Source organism: Lagopus leucura, unplaced genomic scaffold (assembly GCF_019238085.1).
Source record: "Lagopus leucura isolate 7727_CA_CO unplaced genomic scaffold, USGS_WTPT01 Super-Scaffold_100004, whole genome shotgun sequence".
NCBI lineage: Eukaryota > Metazoa > Chordata > Aves > Galliformes > Phasianidae > Lagopus > Lagopus leucura.
The window spans coordinates 20,021,886-20,036,166 of record NW_024962264.1 but is presented as its reverse complement, the minus strand read 5'-3'; the positions used below and the strand labels follow the sequence as shown (position 1 = coordinate 20,036,166).

Genomic DNA, 14,281 nt, shown 5'->3' with positions numbered 1-14,281 from the left:
TTACACTCAAGGAATGTTGGCATGTTTGTTTTAGTTTCTTGCATACATGCAGTATTTCTGCTTGCCAAGTCTTATACGTGAAAGAGAGCCCAAATTAGGGATAGAAACACCATGGAAAAAAAGAAAAGAAAAAAAAAAAAGAAACTTTTATCTTGAAATATACTTAACTTCAAGAAACAAGTTTTCCCACTTGATTTCCCTGGCTTGCAGAAGGGCTTCTGATTTTCAAACATTCTTTTCTTTTCCCTGTTGCTAAGTGAAAGTCTCTCATAAACAAAGGAAATCAACTGTGTTAAAAGGATAAAAATGACTGTGTGCAAAAAGCTGTCATCTACAGAGTAAGCAAACTGGAAAAAAAAATTCTTAACCTAATCCTTTCAGTTACAGCAATCCGTTCAGTGCTCATGATATTCAGAGAAAGTAAGAGTACTGTGGGTTAAAATTCTCCCCATTTAAAAATGAGTTTTTGTAGCCTCAGTGATATGCTTGGAGTTTGGGGGATTTTTTTGAGGGGTTTCTCTTTCAAAGGGAGCAATTTTGATAATAATTTTAAGTATGAAGTTCCTAGCACATGTTGTAGATCTGCAGGGTTGTGTTGTAAGGACTTTGGGAGACTAAAGCTTCCTTCAGCTTCCTCCTACGTAGTTGTGGTATGGATGGGCAGCTACAGACAGCAAATAGGTCTTAGGTGGGTCGAATCACCCTTTAGATGTTTTTCTCTGTTGCAGATACACAGAGACTATACTTGTGAACTCAGAGCCTCAGTAGAACACCTAATCTGATGAATCTAGGCTGTCACAATGGAGGAGCTAATCTCAAAGGCAGTTGTGTGACCTGAAGCTTACACAATGCCTTGCCTCTGAACTCTAAGACTGCAATAGGCTTGAGCATGCTCTTGGTCTGGTGTTTGAAAAACCTGATGGAAGTATGCCATCACACTTACTTGAATGTCAGAAAGTGCTGTACTTCTGATGGGATCGCTTCCTTCGTCTTGTTTTTCACATACACAGAGCTGTGCATATCTTATCTGTGGTATTAATAGCTGGAGTACACCTAACAAACACAGCACATGAAAAGATATGCTTCAGAAGTCCCACGTCTATTTCACTAACTGGCATTGTATGTACCTATTCATACATAAATGACTATATAGCTATTAGTTTAAAGAAATGTCAGCAAAGACAGAAAACACACCTCCTGCATGGTTTGTGCCACAGTTCTCAAGCTAATGAGTTGCATATGATATGATTTCCAGCTACAAACAAATAGCTTAAGTAAGTAGAATAAATATTACCCAAGATCCTTTCTCTGAATAATACAAAGGATGTTAAGTGCTCAGGAATGGGAGTGCAAGTGCTCTGCCTACTCAGTGACTAAGAAGGGCCAAAGGAAAAGTCTGTGAGGATTCCTACAGTAACAGCAAAAATCTATTCTGGTCTTAGGGAGTGAGTGCAGAATGATCAGAATTTAGCACCGACTAATAAACTCCCTTTGAAGTGGTGTGTCAGTTGTGCAGTGGGATCTGGTCACACTTCAAAGAATAATATGTGGAGCTGAGGATCCATCTGTTTGCTCTTGCTGTCACCATTGAGGCTCCTATATGTTAAACAGTCTTTTCACTGCTTCCAGGCATGCTTGAAGGCTTTGCTGTGCCTATCCCATGCACAAAAAGTAAACGTGCCTTAGCAATTCTGAGTAGCTGGTATTTTGATTTGTCTTACTTGTAAATGAAAACAATTTGTTCCATGCCATGTATCACTTAGGAACTTTTTTGTTTTTTTAAGCTACGATAGTGAGGGCCGTCTGACAAATGTTACATTCCCGACTGGAGTTGTCACTAACCTTCATGGGGAAATGGAAAGAGCCATTACAGTGGACATCGAATCATCCAGCAGAGAGGAGGATGTCAGCATCACTTCCAACTTATCATCGATTGATTCTTTCTACACCATGGTTCAAGGTACTGTATACAAAGGATTTCTCAGATACTGACCTGAAACCGAATTTCTTGTAGTACAAGCAGCTCAAATCAGAAGCTTTACAGGCCTAATGTTTGGAGGAGGAGGTGATACATAAAAAGATCTGTTCAGGGAAGGAAGGAGGTACAATAAAAGTGTAATTAAATGTTTCCTAATCAAATAACTTAAGTGAGATTTGAGCTTTAAAATAGTACATGAGATTCTAGCAGCCACATCCTAGCAAAAGTCAGTAGTCACAGCAGGCACAGGATGAGGCAAAAAATGTCTAATGAAGCAGCAGAGAATACATTTTGTGCCATACTCTAGAGGTGGGATTTTTCTTAAGTGTTTAAGTGAATTTGAAGGTATGTCCCAAAGGCATTTGTGATTTCCTGTGATACGTGCGTATACGATATGGATGTCGTCATCTCTCTCATCCTTGGGTTTTATTTCCAGTGTGTCTGTAGGTAAAGGTGTTATATGCATACAGTGTATAAGGAATGCAGGACAAAGAAAGAATTAACACGTGTGTGTTTCTGTTTGTTTTTTGTTTGTTTTGGTTTTCTTTTGCATTTTCAGATCAGTTAAGAAACAGCTACCAGATTGGCTATGATGGCTCACTTAGAATCCTGTATGCCAGTGGCCTGGATTCTCACTACCAGACGGAGCCGCATGTCTTGGCTGGCACTGCCAATCCAACAGTGGCAAAGAGAAACATGACTCTGCCAGGGGAGAATGGGCAGAACCTGGTGGAGTGGCGATTTCGGAAGGAGCAAGCCCAGGGAAAAGTCAACGTATTTGGCCGAAAGCTCAGGGTAAGCATGCAAACAGGCATGGGTAGTGTCTACTGCATTCTTACTTACAGGAAGATAAACACATTCTTGTAGATATTGCCATCCAGCAGCCACAGAATATTTACCATAGGTAAGCTTAGTGTTGATCTGGAAGTTGTTGCTTTTATTACTTTGTGTCTTCTTCCTTATTACTCTTTTCTGTAAAATCTACACTGGCTTTAGCCTGCAATGACTTGAAAAGAAAAAGGATAAAAAGATGATTTTTAGATTTGCCTTCACTTCTTATTTCCAGCGCTGAATTCACATACCTGATTTTAAATTGTTTTAAATTATTGTACCATAAGCCACCATGGGCCCAGAGTTTTCTTTCTTTGCAATTTTTAATAAAAGTTGTACTAATACTTATTTCTGGTAGAGAGAGTTCTACTGCGTGATTGTGAATGACATATTCCTCTAACATATGTCTTTACCATTTTGTTGGCACTTCTTCTTCCTATATAGTGAGTGAAATGTAAGTAGGAAGCAAACTGATTTATGACAGCCATTTGGTAAAGACAACGTAGATTAAGCATTTGAAATAGAGTTGCCAGGAAACCATTTCAAGACTACATTGGAGGTCTGACATATTAAGACTGAACTCAATTGTTTAAAATAAGGCCTAAGCAGTATATCAGGTAAAGGTAAATAATTTCAAACCACTTCTAAGATAGTAACATGCTACTTTTAAATTTAAAATTTTTATATTTTCCTTTGGGAAGGAGAGAATGCTGTCATGCATCTTACATTTCTACTACTTGCCCTGGAAGAGTAATTGATTTTTCTCCAGGAAGGAAGGATGATTAGATACAACAGCTGCTGCTTAAGAACAACATACTTGCATCTAGCTATGGTAGCGGGAAGAGCAAAAGGAACCCATGCTTATGAAGCTCATCCTTGGTTCTGGTTCATAGTTGTTTCATTACATAACAAGGTGATAGAGTAAATCTGCCAATTCATTCTTGAAGGAAGCCTACGGAAAAGTAAAATAACAATATTGATTATATTTGGTTTTGGCACTGAAACAAATCTCCCTTAGTCCAGTTCTAAAAAGAAAAGCAAAATTGATTCAAATACTAAGGAGGTTAAAGAAATGTCAAGGGAAACTCTGATTTGAAAGAGTTGAAAGAAGAAAGAGCAAAGAGGTGGGAAAGATCTAACCTAAGAGGGAGGAAGTGAAAGATCATAAAATAGTATAAAATAGCAGTAATTAAAAATGTATATACAAATGGGAGAAGTAGAGCAAGCAGAGAGTGTGGCCTAATAATTGATTTACCAAAAAAAAGGGAAGATTTTTTCAAAGTAATTTACATAGGAAGAAAGTATAGAAAGTTTGCGGATGGGGCAGGAGGGGGGGTTGTAGGAAAACAGAAAAAGAAACCAGGATCAGAAAGAATACAAATAACTCACAGAATTCATCATTTCCATCTACAGATACAGCAGTAACATTTTGCTGCAAAGAAAACAAATGTAAACAAAATATAATGAAAATATGTAAATGTACTCATATACATATATATGCGGTATATAACATCATGGAGTACACTCTGTGGAACTCTCTTGGGTTTCTATTTGTATGTATTATACCCACTACTAATAGTCTTTTATTTAAAAATATATATATGTATCATTTTTTTCCCCGCCCCTTAACTTTAACGATTACCTGTCGATTTAACTTTTGTTCAAGTTTGTTGCATGTGTATTGTTGCAGAGGTCTTTGGCACAGGTGCTGGCACTCTTCCTCATGGAAGGGCTTTTTTGGGGTATTTGTGCTGAGGCCAGGCAGATCTTCTCTCTCAAGTGTCTTAAAGAAAGGAGCTGCTATGAGCTTTGTCTCAAGAGGTGTATATAGAGAGGACATGTAACATCCAACAGAGAGCTCACAAGAAGGGTTTTAGCACTACCTTCAGAAAATTTATAAGCTCCAAGCCTTGAAGAGGTCTCCAGATTTCAAATAATCTCTTTAATCTCTCTGCAAGGCACGACAATATATCTGTAATCCTCATGGGGAAATCACTGTCTGATTTCACGCTTCTCAGTGAAGCACTAGAAATAAAGCTAGGAGTTAAAGCAGAGCAGGGTAGGTGGGCGCTGTAATTAGTGAAAGAGTAGAATAGCATGTAGGTGGTGTCAAGAGACTTGGTTTTGTGTCATTAAGTGTTTATTCACTGAAAAATTCCTAAGTTACTCCTTATATCATAATGAAGCCCAGAATTATCAAATCTATTTAGAGTCCGCTTGTCTTAGACACAACACAAACATTCTTAAGTTTTACTGTAGAAGCATTTTGGTAGCCAAGCTATTGTTAAAAAATGCTTCAGTTGAAGGCAGGACTTCAACTGACATACATTATTCTAGTCCCATACTACCCAGTGAAAAAAACTAAATCACCAAACCTTGTCACTTGTATCACCAGATTATGCAAGCACAGCCAGTTTCACCAAACACTCAAGTCTGAATGCAAGAGCTCTGTCAGCAGATTTTGGAAGCATGAATCTGGCTATAGAAAGAGGCATTTCCTTTCCTCTTGTATTTTGTCCTTACACAGACCAGACAGATGGAAAGGGAGAATCAAGGGATGTTATTATCCCATTTAGCAGATAAGGCAGTGAGACAGCTAGATTAAGTACTTTGCTGTAATTTACACCGGAAGGATGTGCTTAGCCAAGAAATTATCTGCAATTGCTTGGACATCTGCCTTAACCATAAAACCACCCTTCCCTCTTTGCCTGTTCAGAAATCAGAAGTGCCTCTTCTCACTTCAGCATCTAAGCCTGAGAGGCCGACAAGAAAATCATTAAAAATCATAATTAAATGTTAAACAAGGAAGGGAAAGAAAGGGAAGAAAAATATCAGAGAAACAAAATGGGCAGAGAGAGGGAGAGATGACTGCAGGCATGCATGGGGAGAGGCTGAGAAGCAAAAGCCAGAAATAGACAAGATTTAAGTACAGATTTAGGCAAATGATCAAATGTAAGTGTTGAAATATTTAAACAAAAAATACGTGAAAGATATTAAAAAACAATTAACTTTCAGAATCAGTCTTCTAGCATTAATTTTTCACAGTGTATTTAAATACTATTTGACAGTTAATGTAATCCACAAAGCAGGAATTCTGCATCTTACCAGATTTTTTGTGTTCTTTTCTTAGTTTTGCATGAAAATATGCTTTTTGTTCTGAAATACTAGTAGTGCAGATGGTTGTCATGCTAGTGAGTTCGTACTAAAAATGAGCACATCAACATAAATGATGTAGATAAGACCGATAAATAGGCAGACAGGTATAAGCAAAACTGAGTGTTCAGAGGAGGTTTTTTTTCATATTTGTCTACAACCCATCTCTGGTACTTTAATACCTTTAATGCTAATAGTAGAAAACCTAATTTATATTAGTCCTTCTTTTGAAAATGTATCAGCCTCTGGGTAAAAGAACCAAAATCCATGGTATATGGATTTTTTACCATACAGGCCTAAAAATGCAAAAAAAAAAAACCTTTAGCCATTTCCCTGCTCTAGTATCCATTTTCTTTTTCTTTGCTAAATGTTATTTAGCCATTTTTCTTCACCTCTTTAATATGTATGCATCAAGTACTTGAATAGGAATTTTTAAAAATTCTTAATACATATACTTGTGTCTATTTGTCCTCTACTTCTCATGTGTTAGCAAGATGCAGCATTAAAAAGTCTTAGTTATCAGTGTTTCACCCTTATCTAGAATAACTTTAAAAGGGCAAAGCAGATACAGAAATGGTTTGCAGATGAACAAAGAAACCTAGAGGTCTGTTAGAGAACACTAAAAAGCAGTTAAGAGAGGATGAGCAGAGAATTGCAAAGATGCCAGTATGGGAAGAGAAAACCAGACATTTTCATTTCATGCATACAAAAAATGAGAGGTGCTTCAATGAAAAAGTTAACGTAAGTTAAGATACTGAAACAGCAGGGACAGATTCTAATGTAAAAGTGTTATATGTAACTCACTATCCACCATTATAGCTTACATGTACTGATAAAACAGTTTTCAACATAAATATACCTATTTCAGATTCAAATTTGTAAGTGTTTTTCAGTGGTTCTGTAGTCTTCCAGTCATGTATGGCTTTAACTGGTCAGTTAACTGGGCAAAGGAGAGAATCCTCTACTGAGCATTTTGGCCTTATAGTACGTTGCGTCAGTGGATGGTACGCTGTTTTCATTTCCATCTGATCTAAAAGGGGGGATGCCTATGTTCTAAAAGCTGTCTGTCATAACTTGAAAGCTAAATGTTCTTTTGAAGATTTTAATTTTGTATTTACTCTTCTGATAAATACCTGCTGTGGAAGATTGGTATTCAGTCCTTGAGTATGATTGTTATGAACTTGACCAGCAATTGCTGGGAATATGACTGAAAAGTTTGCTAGATAAAATTTGGACTGCTCGCAAAAGAAGCAATTTGTTCTCCAAAATGGCACTGTTTATTGCAGAAGCTTTCAGTGTGTATCTTTCAGTATTTTCTTAACACTGACTGTCAATAAAAAACCCCAAATTACACCAAATTCCTTCACAGAATAGACCTATTTAAAATAGATGCTAATGTAGTGCGTCACATTTATATTAAGAAGGTGCTAAAATAATTTATATACATGGCAAGTCAATCACTGGAAATGGCACTTAAATAATTGCTAGCATTTCCTGGAAATAATAGGTAGCAAATTTACTTGATTTATTGTTTATTTGTTTGTTTTAAAAAGGTTAATGGCAGAAACCTCCTTTCAGTTGACTTTGATCGAACCACTAAGACAGAAAAGATCTACGACGACCACCGTAAATTCCTGCTGAGGATTGCCTATGACACGTCAGGGCACCCAACCCTGTGGCTACCAAGCAGCAAGCTGATGGCTGTCAACGTTACCTATTCATCCACAGGGCAAATAGGCAGCATACAGCGAGGGACAACTAGTGAAAAAATAGAGTATGACGGACAGGGAAGGATTGTGTCTAGAGTGTTTGCTGATGGAAAAACTTGGAGTTACACATATTTGGAGAAGGTAAAGGACACTTGAGGTTTTAAAAATGCTTTGATTTTGCTAAAATAATACAGCATCTGACTGCTCTGTGCAGTCCAAAAAGACGTAGCAGAAGCATATTTGGATTATTCTAAGTATCAACATGTGGTTCCTATGCGAATGTTTTATAAAATAGATATGCAGCCTTGCTTTAGGTGACTGTTAAGAATTGATGACTTTTAAAATCATTTCGGCTAGACTAACAAGCAGCATCTACATTTACCTTTTATCTTAACTGTTAAAATAAGGTACAGGAACTAGATCTCTGCAATGTAAGTCAGCTGAAAATTATCTATTTGTACATTCTTCACTGCTGTTTTTTTTTTCCACTATCAAGAAAAGCTCTTGTTTCTAGATAGTTAAAGCTGTCAGTTTACACTTGCTCTTTGTTGTAGCATAGAAAAAAACAACAGGCAAAAATCAGGAATCTTCCTTGTATATAACGATATCTGAATGATAAGTTCTTCCTCTAGAAACAGCTGTGAAAATCTCCCTTCTGAAATCTCATGCCTGCTGTGCAAAAACAGAATCTATTTCTTTGTGGCGTTTAAATGTATTTCTATTGAATCTGTTGCTCGGCAAATGCTGTTTACTAGACATTACAGACATAATTTAATCAAGACCTACGATACATAATAGCCACACATCAGAAAAATGTCAGAATAATCCCGGGTGGCTCCTTCTGATATAAATAATCAAACAATTGTTTCGCCTATGTTTTAAACACTTACAGAACAAGAACACAGTATTCAGGGATCCCAGGCTGTTCAAATTCTTCAAAATCATCTCTAATCGTAGGGAAGAAATTGTATCTCCCATATGTTGCTCTCCTCGTGAGTTAATGGCTCTAAGACAGTTTTACTTCTTCCCATATTAAACATGACTTATCTGAATCCATTGACAATCTGCTGTTTAGCTGTGAGTGCTTGATAAAAGTGATACAGTCATAACAAGTAGCAAATTATGAATGTCAAACTACTAATTACAGAACCCCTTACAATTAAGCATCCAAGTAAATCAGGCAGGGAGATGTTAACAACATGTAAGGTCAAGGATAACTCAATTAAAGAGGAGATAAATTTTCCCAAGTGGGAATGTCACATTTTTGCGAAGAAATAGTATGTGTATATGGCAGGGGGATGCAAGGAGGTACTCCGCCATTTGTCACATGGTAAAAATCTGTTCTTAATTTTCAGTCAATGGTTCTTCTGCTTCATAGCCAACGGCAGTATATCTTTGAATATGATTTGCTGGATCGTCTTTCTGCTGTCACCATGCCCAGCGTTGCTCGTCATACCATGCAGACTATTCACTCCATTGGCTATTACAGGAATATATACAACCCCCCTGAAAGTAATGCCTCTGTTATAATGGACTACAATGAAGAAGGGCAGCTCCTTCAAACTGCTTTCCTGGGGACAAGCCGAAGAGTATTATTCAAGTACAGACGGCAGACCAAGCTCTCAGAAATTCTGTATGATAGTACAAGAGTTAGTTTTACTTACGATGAGACAGCAGGAGTCCTGAAAACGGTAAACCTCCAAAGCGACGGTTTTATCTGCACCATTAGATACAGGCAGATTGGTCCACTGATTGACAGACAGATTTTCCGCTTTAGTGAAGACGGAATGGTAAACGCCCGATTTGATTACAGCTATGACAATAGCTTCCGAGTGACTAGCATGCAAGGTGTCATCAATGAAACCCCATTGCCTATTGATCTCTATCAGTTTGATGATATCTCCGGTAAGGTTGAACAATTTGGCAAATTTGGAGTTATATATTATGATATTAACCAGATCATTTCTACAGCTGTAATGACTTACACAAAACATTTTGACGCACACGGCCGCATCAAGGAAATTCAATATGAAATCTTTCGTTCACTGATGTATTGGATTACAATTCAGTATGACAACATGGGACGAGTGACAAAAAGAGAAATTAAGATTGGGCCGTTTGCCAACACCACAAAATACGCCTACGAATATGATGTAGATGGTCAACTCCAGACTGTTTACCTGAATGAAAAAATAATGTGGCGATACAACTATGACTTGAATGGCAACCTCCATTTGCTCAACCCTAGCAGTAGTGCCCGTTTGACACCACTTCGCTATGACCTGAGAGACAGAATAACCCGACTAGGTGACGTGCAGTATCGATTAGACGAAGATGGATTTCTGCGCCAGAGGGGTACCGAAATCTTTGAATACAGTTCAAAGGGCCTCCTCACTCGAGTTTACAGCAAAGGCAGTGGGTGGACGGTGATTTATCGTTACGATGGCCTCGGACGACGAGTTTCCAGTAAAACTAGCCTTGGACAGCACCTCCAGTTCTTTTACGCAGACCTTACTTACCCAACCAGGATAACTCATGTGTACAACCACTCAAGTTCTGAAATCACATCCCTTTACTATGACCTGCAGGGACATCTTTTTGCGATGGAGATTAGCAGTGGAGATGAGTTCTACATTGCATCTGACAATACAGGAACACCACTGGCTGTTTTTAGTAGCAACGGTCTCATGCTTAAACAAATTCAATACACTGCTTATGGAGAGATCTACTTTGACTCTAACCTTGACTTCCAACTGGTAATAGGATTCCACGGTGGTTTATATGACCCACTGACCAAGCTAGTCCACTTTGGAGAAAGAGATTATGACATAATGGCAGGCCGGTGGACAACACCCGATATTGAAGTCTGGAAGAGAATTGGGAAGGATCCAGCTCCTTTCAATTTGTACATGTTTAGAAATAACAACCCAGCCAGTAAAATACATGATGTGAAGGATTACATCACAGGTAAAATGCTACTTCATTTAAGACTTTCTCCCACTTGCTCAAAAATTTCTCACTCTGCATTCTTATAATCTGGAATCTGTCAATCTGGGATACAGACTGTGTGAGGAAGGTTAATACAGAAACTCTCAGGGAAAATGATCATTCAGAAAAGCACTTAAAATTTAGGTCTAGATCAACCAAGCGATTTTAACTTGCTTGGTGTTCTGGACCTGTACGCATCCAATTTAAACTGGAATTCACAATTCTAGTGAAGTGTCTATGTATATTATATTTGGATAAAGTTATTTTTGAGGAACCATTAAGCACTTGACATTAACGAATGCAAACATGTTCATCAAGAATGGTGAAATAGCAATCTTGAAGACATACATTTAGGTACCAAAGAGAGATGGAGGTCCACAACACAGTGTACTGAAAGAGGAAAGCAGAGATCCTTCCAGTATCGTAACACATTGCCTAGTGCTCTTATAATGAAAATAAATAGATTTCTTCAGCAAGTACAAAAGTGAGAACCCCTCAAAACCGTTCATGACTATCTCCTTACATTTGACTTAGTCCAATTTATATCTGGGCTACAGAGCAGTAAAAACTGTGTATTTATGGACAAAAAAAGACAAGAGGGAATGAGAATGTAAGATAGCAAGGGCAGGAGGGGTCTTTCTGCAACCAATTTAACCCGTTAAGATGGCAGAAAGTACTCACTGAAAGTTCACTGGTCGGTGTTTGCTAGAATGGGCTTCTCCAAGAATACTGATGTAAACTGGCTAAGAAGCAGAAGTCCAACAAGGTGCAGGGCCAGCACAAAATAATGAGTAAGCAGCCAAGACGGAGAGGGTGGATGTAGAAAAATTAGTACAAAATTCTCTTTTGGCAATAGAAAGCTGCTGACATGCCACTTGCGTAATTGATTTTTTAGGTAATCTATATGCTTTTTGTGCATCTAGACTTAGTGATGAGTAGTGTTTTCTATTAATCTACACACAAAAAATAGTGTACATCGCCAGAAAGCTCTGAAAAATGCATGGCTCGATCAGATATATATTAATCTTTGTATTTTAATAGATGTAAATAATCTGGAGTTTTTTTCAGATGGGACCAGACTACAGGATGGTCTCAGCTCCCCTTATGAATCATGAAACTACTACTCAGAGAAGCATACTGGGAATCGGGGCGGAGTTGTGTTAATTTAAAAACAGCAGCTATTAACAGGGTAGCTAACAGTCTGCCTGGGAGCAAGGATGACAATCGGCCTTTGAATCTGGCTTCTAGCAGCATGTGCTGTAAGGGATACAACTGCAGTTAGATTCTTTGCAGCACTGAAAATAATGCACGTGATTCAAGAACTGCAGAACTGCCCTCAAAATAGAGTTCTAGTTCTCTTAACATTTGCATGCATGCTGCTTACCACAGGTTATTAAGGTTCTTATTAAAATAACTAATTTGGCTGGCTGGCGTTTTTAGACTGAGGCTTATCATTTATCTATCTGGAAAGACTATAAATTATTTTTAAGTAAATATTTTTTTACTGTTTTAAGCATGTGAAAAATTCTGTTCCTTGTCTAACTTGTGTGGATTTGTCTCAAGTGAAAGCCACTAGACTTGATAAGGAGCACTCTGCCAACTTCTGGTAAGTTTAGTATTTGTGTAAGATAGGGTAGAAAGACAGAAACTAGATAGGCAGGCAGAGCACCCATTCTTGTCCAGTCATTGTTAATTACTTAATTGCTGGTATTCCTATTTTATTTATTTTTAATAAAATGCACAGTGTACCATAAATAATGTTATCTAATGCTAATTTAGTGTCGTGTACTTACTGACATTTAATTAGCTTTTAATTTCATCCTGAGGAAGGGGAGATTTTTCTTGAATCAACATAAATTGTCTGCCAAGTCATTATAAAGGTAATTGACTGTACAGATGTTATTTCAGATACAGTTTGAAGATACTAAAATAACAAATGTATAACAAAAGAGCTGGATGTTTTCTTCAATACCTTTTCTTTCTTTGCTTTGTTTTAATGTGTTGATGATGAAGATATAACAAAGAGGGTGTTCAGTCTAACCATGAAATCCCAATTAATTTAGGTTGTATTAGAAGGAAATCTCACCCACGTTGTGGTTCTATATTTCTGGAAGTTCTAGAAAACGCTGGGGCCTTCAGAACTGCTGAAACCTGTAACACCCTTCAGAAGAGCAAAGAGCAGAAGTTTTCATGCAAGTTCAGAACTCCAGGCTTTCTACATAAGCTTACTATTTTAGCTGTAGCAGGTCGAAATCCATAAGTACCAAAACAAAGACAGTGGATCTCCTTCTGTGGCATGACAGTGATACAACTGTGTCTAAAGTTGTTCCATGTACAAATGGGAACAAATAATTACAAACTATTAAATGACTCTTTTTCTTTTTTTTTTTAAATAATTCTCTTTCAGATGTTAACAGCTGGCTGGTGACATTTGGATTCCACCTACACAATGCCATTCCTGGTTTTCCTGTTCCAAAATTTGATTTAACAGAACCTTCTTATGAACTTGTGAAGAGCCAGCAATGGGAAGATATACCTGTAAGAATCAAAGCTAAGCACTCAAATGAAAGAGGATAGAATATTCTCTTCTATTCAGCTTAAGAGGAATGGATAATCCTGACAGGGCTATTTCCTTATTTAATCTGAATTTGTACTTACCAAATATCTACTTTTTTATCTATGCATTTTCAAAAGAATCTTTAAAATTACAGATTTCCTAAGTACAAATTTTAAATAAGCTGTTTGCTTTCAGCAACAATAAAAATACAGAAGTTCAGTAATCAATGAAAAGAAGTTTAAGAACCTTTGAAGATGTCTAACTTTCCTAACAGAAACTACAGAGATTAGATTTGTACTAGCACTCTGCCCAAAGGCAAAAACTGAACAGCATAGCAAAAAGTAGACTGTGAAATAAACAGAAGAACAGGTGATGTAAATTATGCATACCAGGCACCACTACAGTTTTACTTCTCTTTAATATTAACTACACTTTATATGTAAAGATAAAATATTGAAAATGAAATTACCTGAGGTAAAACCTATTATATTACATAAAACCAAAACTCCAAGTGCTTATGAAGTTCTTTTGGGAAGGAAAAAAATAAAAGAGAGAGCTTAAAGCCTGAAAACCTCTTAGAATTTTAAAAGATAAAAGAAATAACAGTAAAAGTTAATTTTCAAATCCGCTATTAAAGAAAATGATGTTTACAAATCAAGCTTATTCAAAGATCAGAGACATATGCCATCCCAAATCCTACAGTTCTCAGTTAAGGAGGAAGTGCTGAGATGTTAAAATGGGTAGTCTGATCGTAAACAGTCAAAAACCATTCCCTTTTTTCAAGATTAAAAGATGATACAATCTTGAATAACCCTGCAAAAACTAATCCAGACCAAAAATCATCAAAAAGTGTGGCCCAGCAAAAGGGAACGTATGGAAGGAAATTCTGCAGGCCACCCAGAATCACCCATTATCTGTATAGTTTAGTAACCAGGAGCTGAGTAACCGAGAAGGACCTTTGAGCACAGTATGAGAACAGTGTCTTCCATGAACAATAAAAGCAGTAAAGAAAACACTGCAAGTATTCCAAGCAAGGTGGTCATCATCTGGCACTGCTGCAAAGAA

General features: G+C 37.3%; 1 protein-coding gene across 3 annotated transcripts in view; it reads left to right on the top strand.

Moving 5' to 3' along the window:
* The window catches only part of TENM3 (teneurin transmembrane protein 3), a 469,784-nt gene that overhangs the window by 451,685 nt on the left and 3,818 nt on the right, over positions 1 to 14,281 (top strand). For all 3 annotated transcript variants that reach the window (XM_042870719.1, XM_042870718.1, XM_042870720.1), the window contains 5 exons: positions 1,785 to 1,960; positions 2,538 to 2,773; positions 7,516 to 7,812; positions 9,027 to 10,638; positions 13,067 to 13,197. In XM_042870719.1, coding sequence (XP_042726653.1) covers positions 1,785 to 1,960; positions 2,538 to 2,773; positions 7,516 to 7,812; positions 9,027 to 10,638; positions 13,067 to 13,197 — 2,452 coding nt within the window. The remainder of the gene's footprint in view (positions 1 to 1,784; positions 1,961 to 2,537; positions 2,774 to 7,515; positions 7,813 to 9,026; positions 10,639 to 13,066; positions 13,198 to 14,281) is intronic.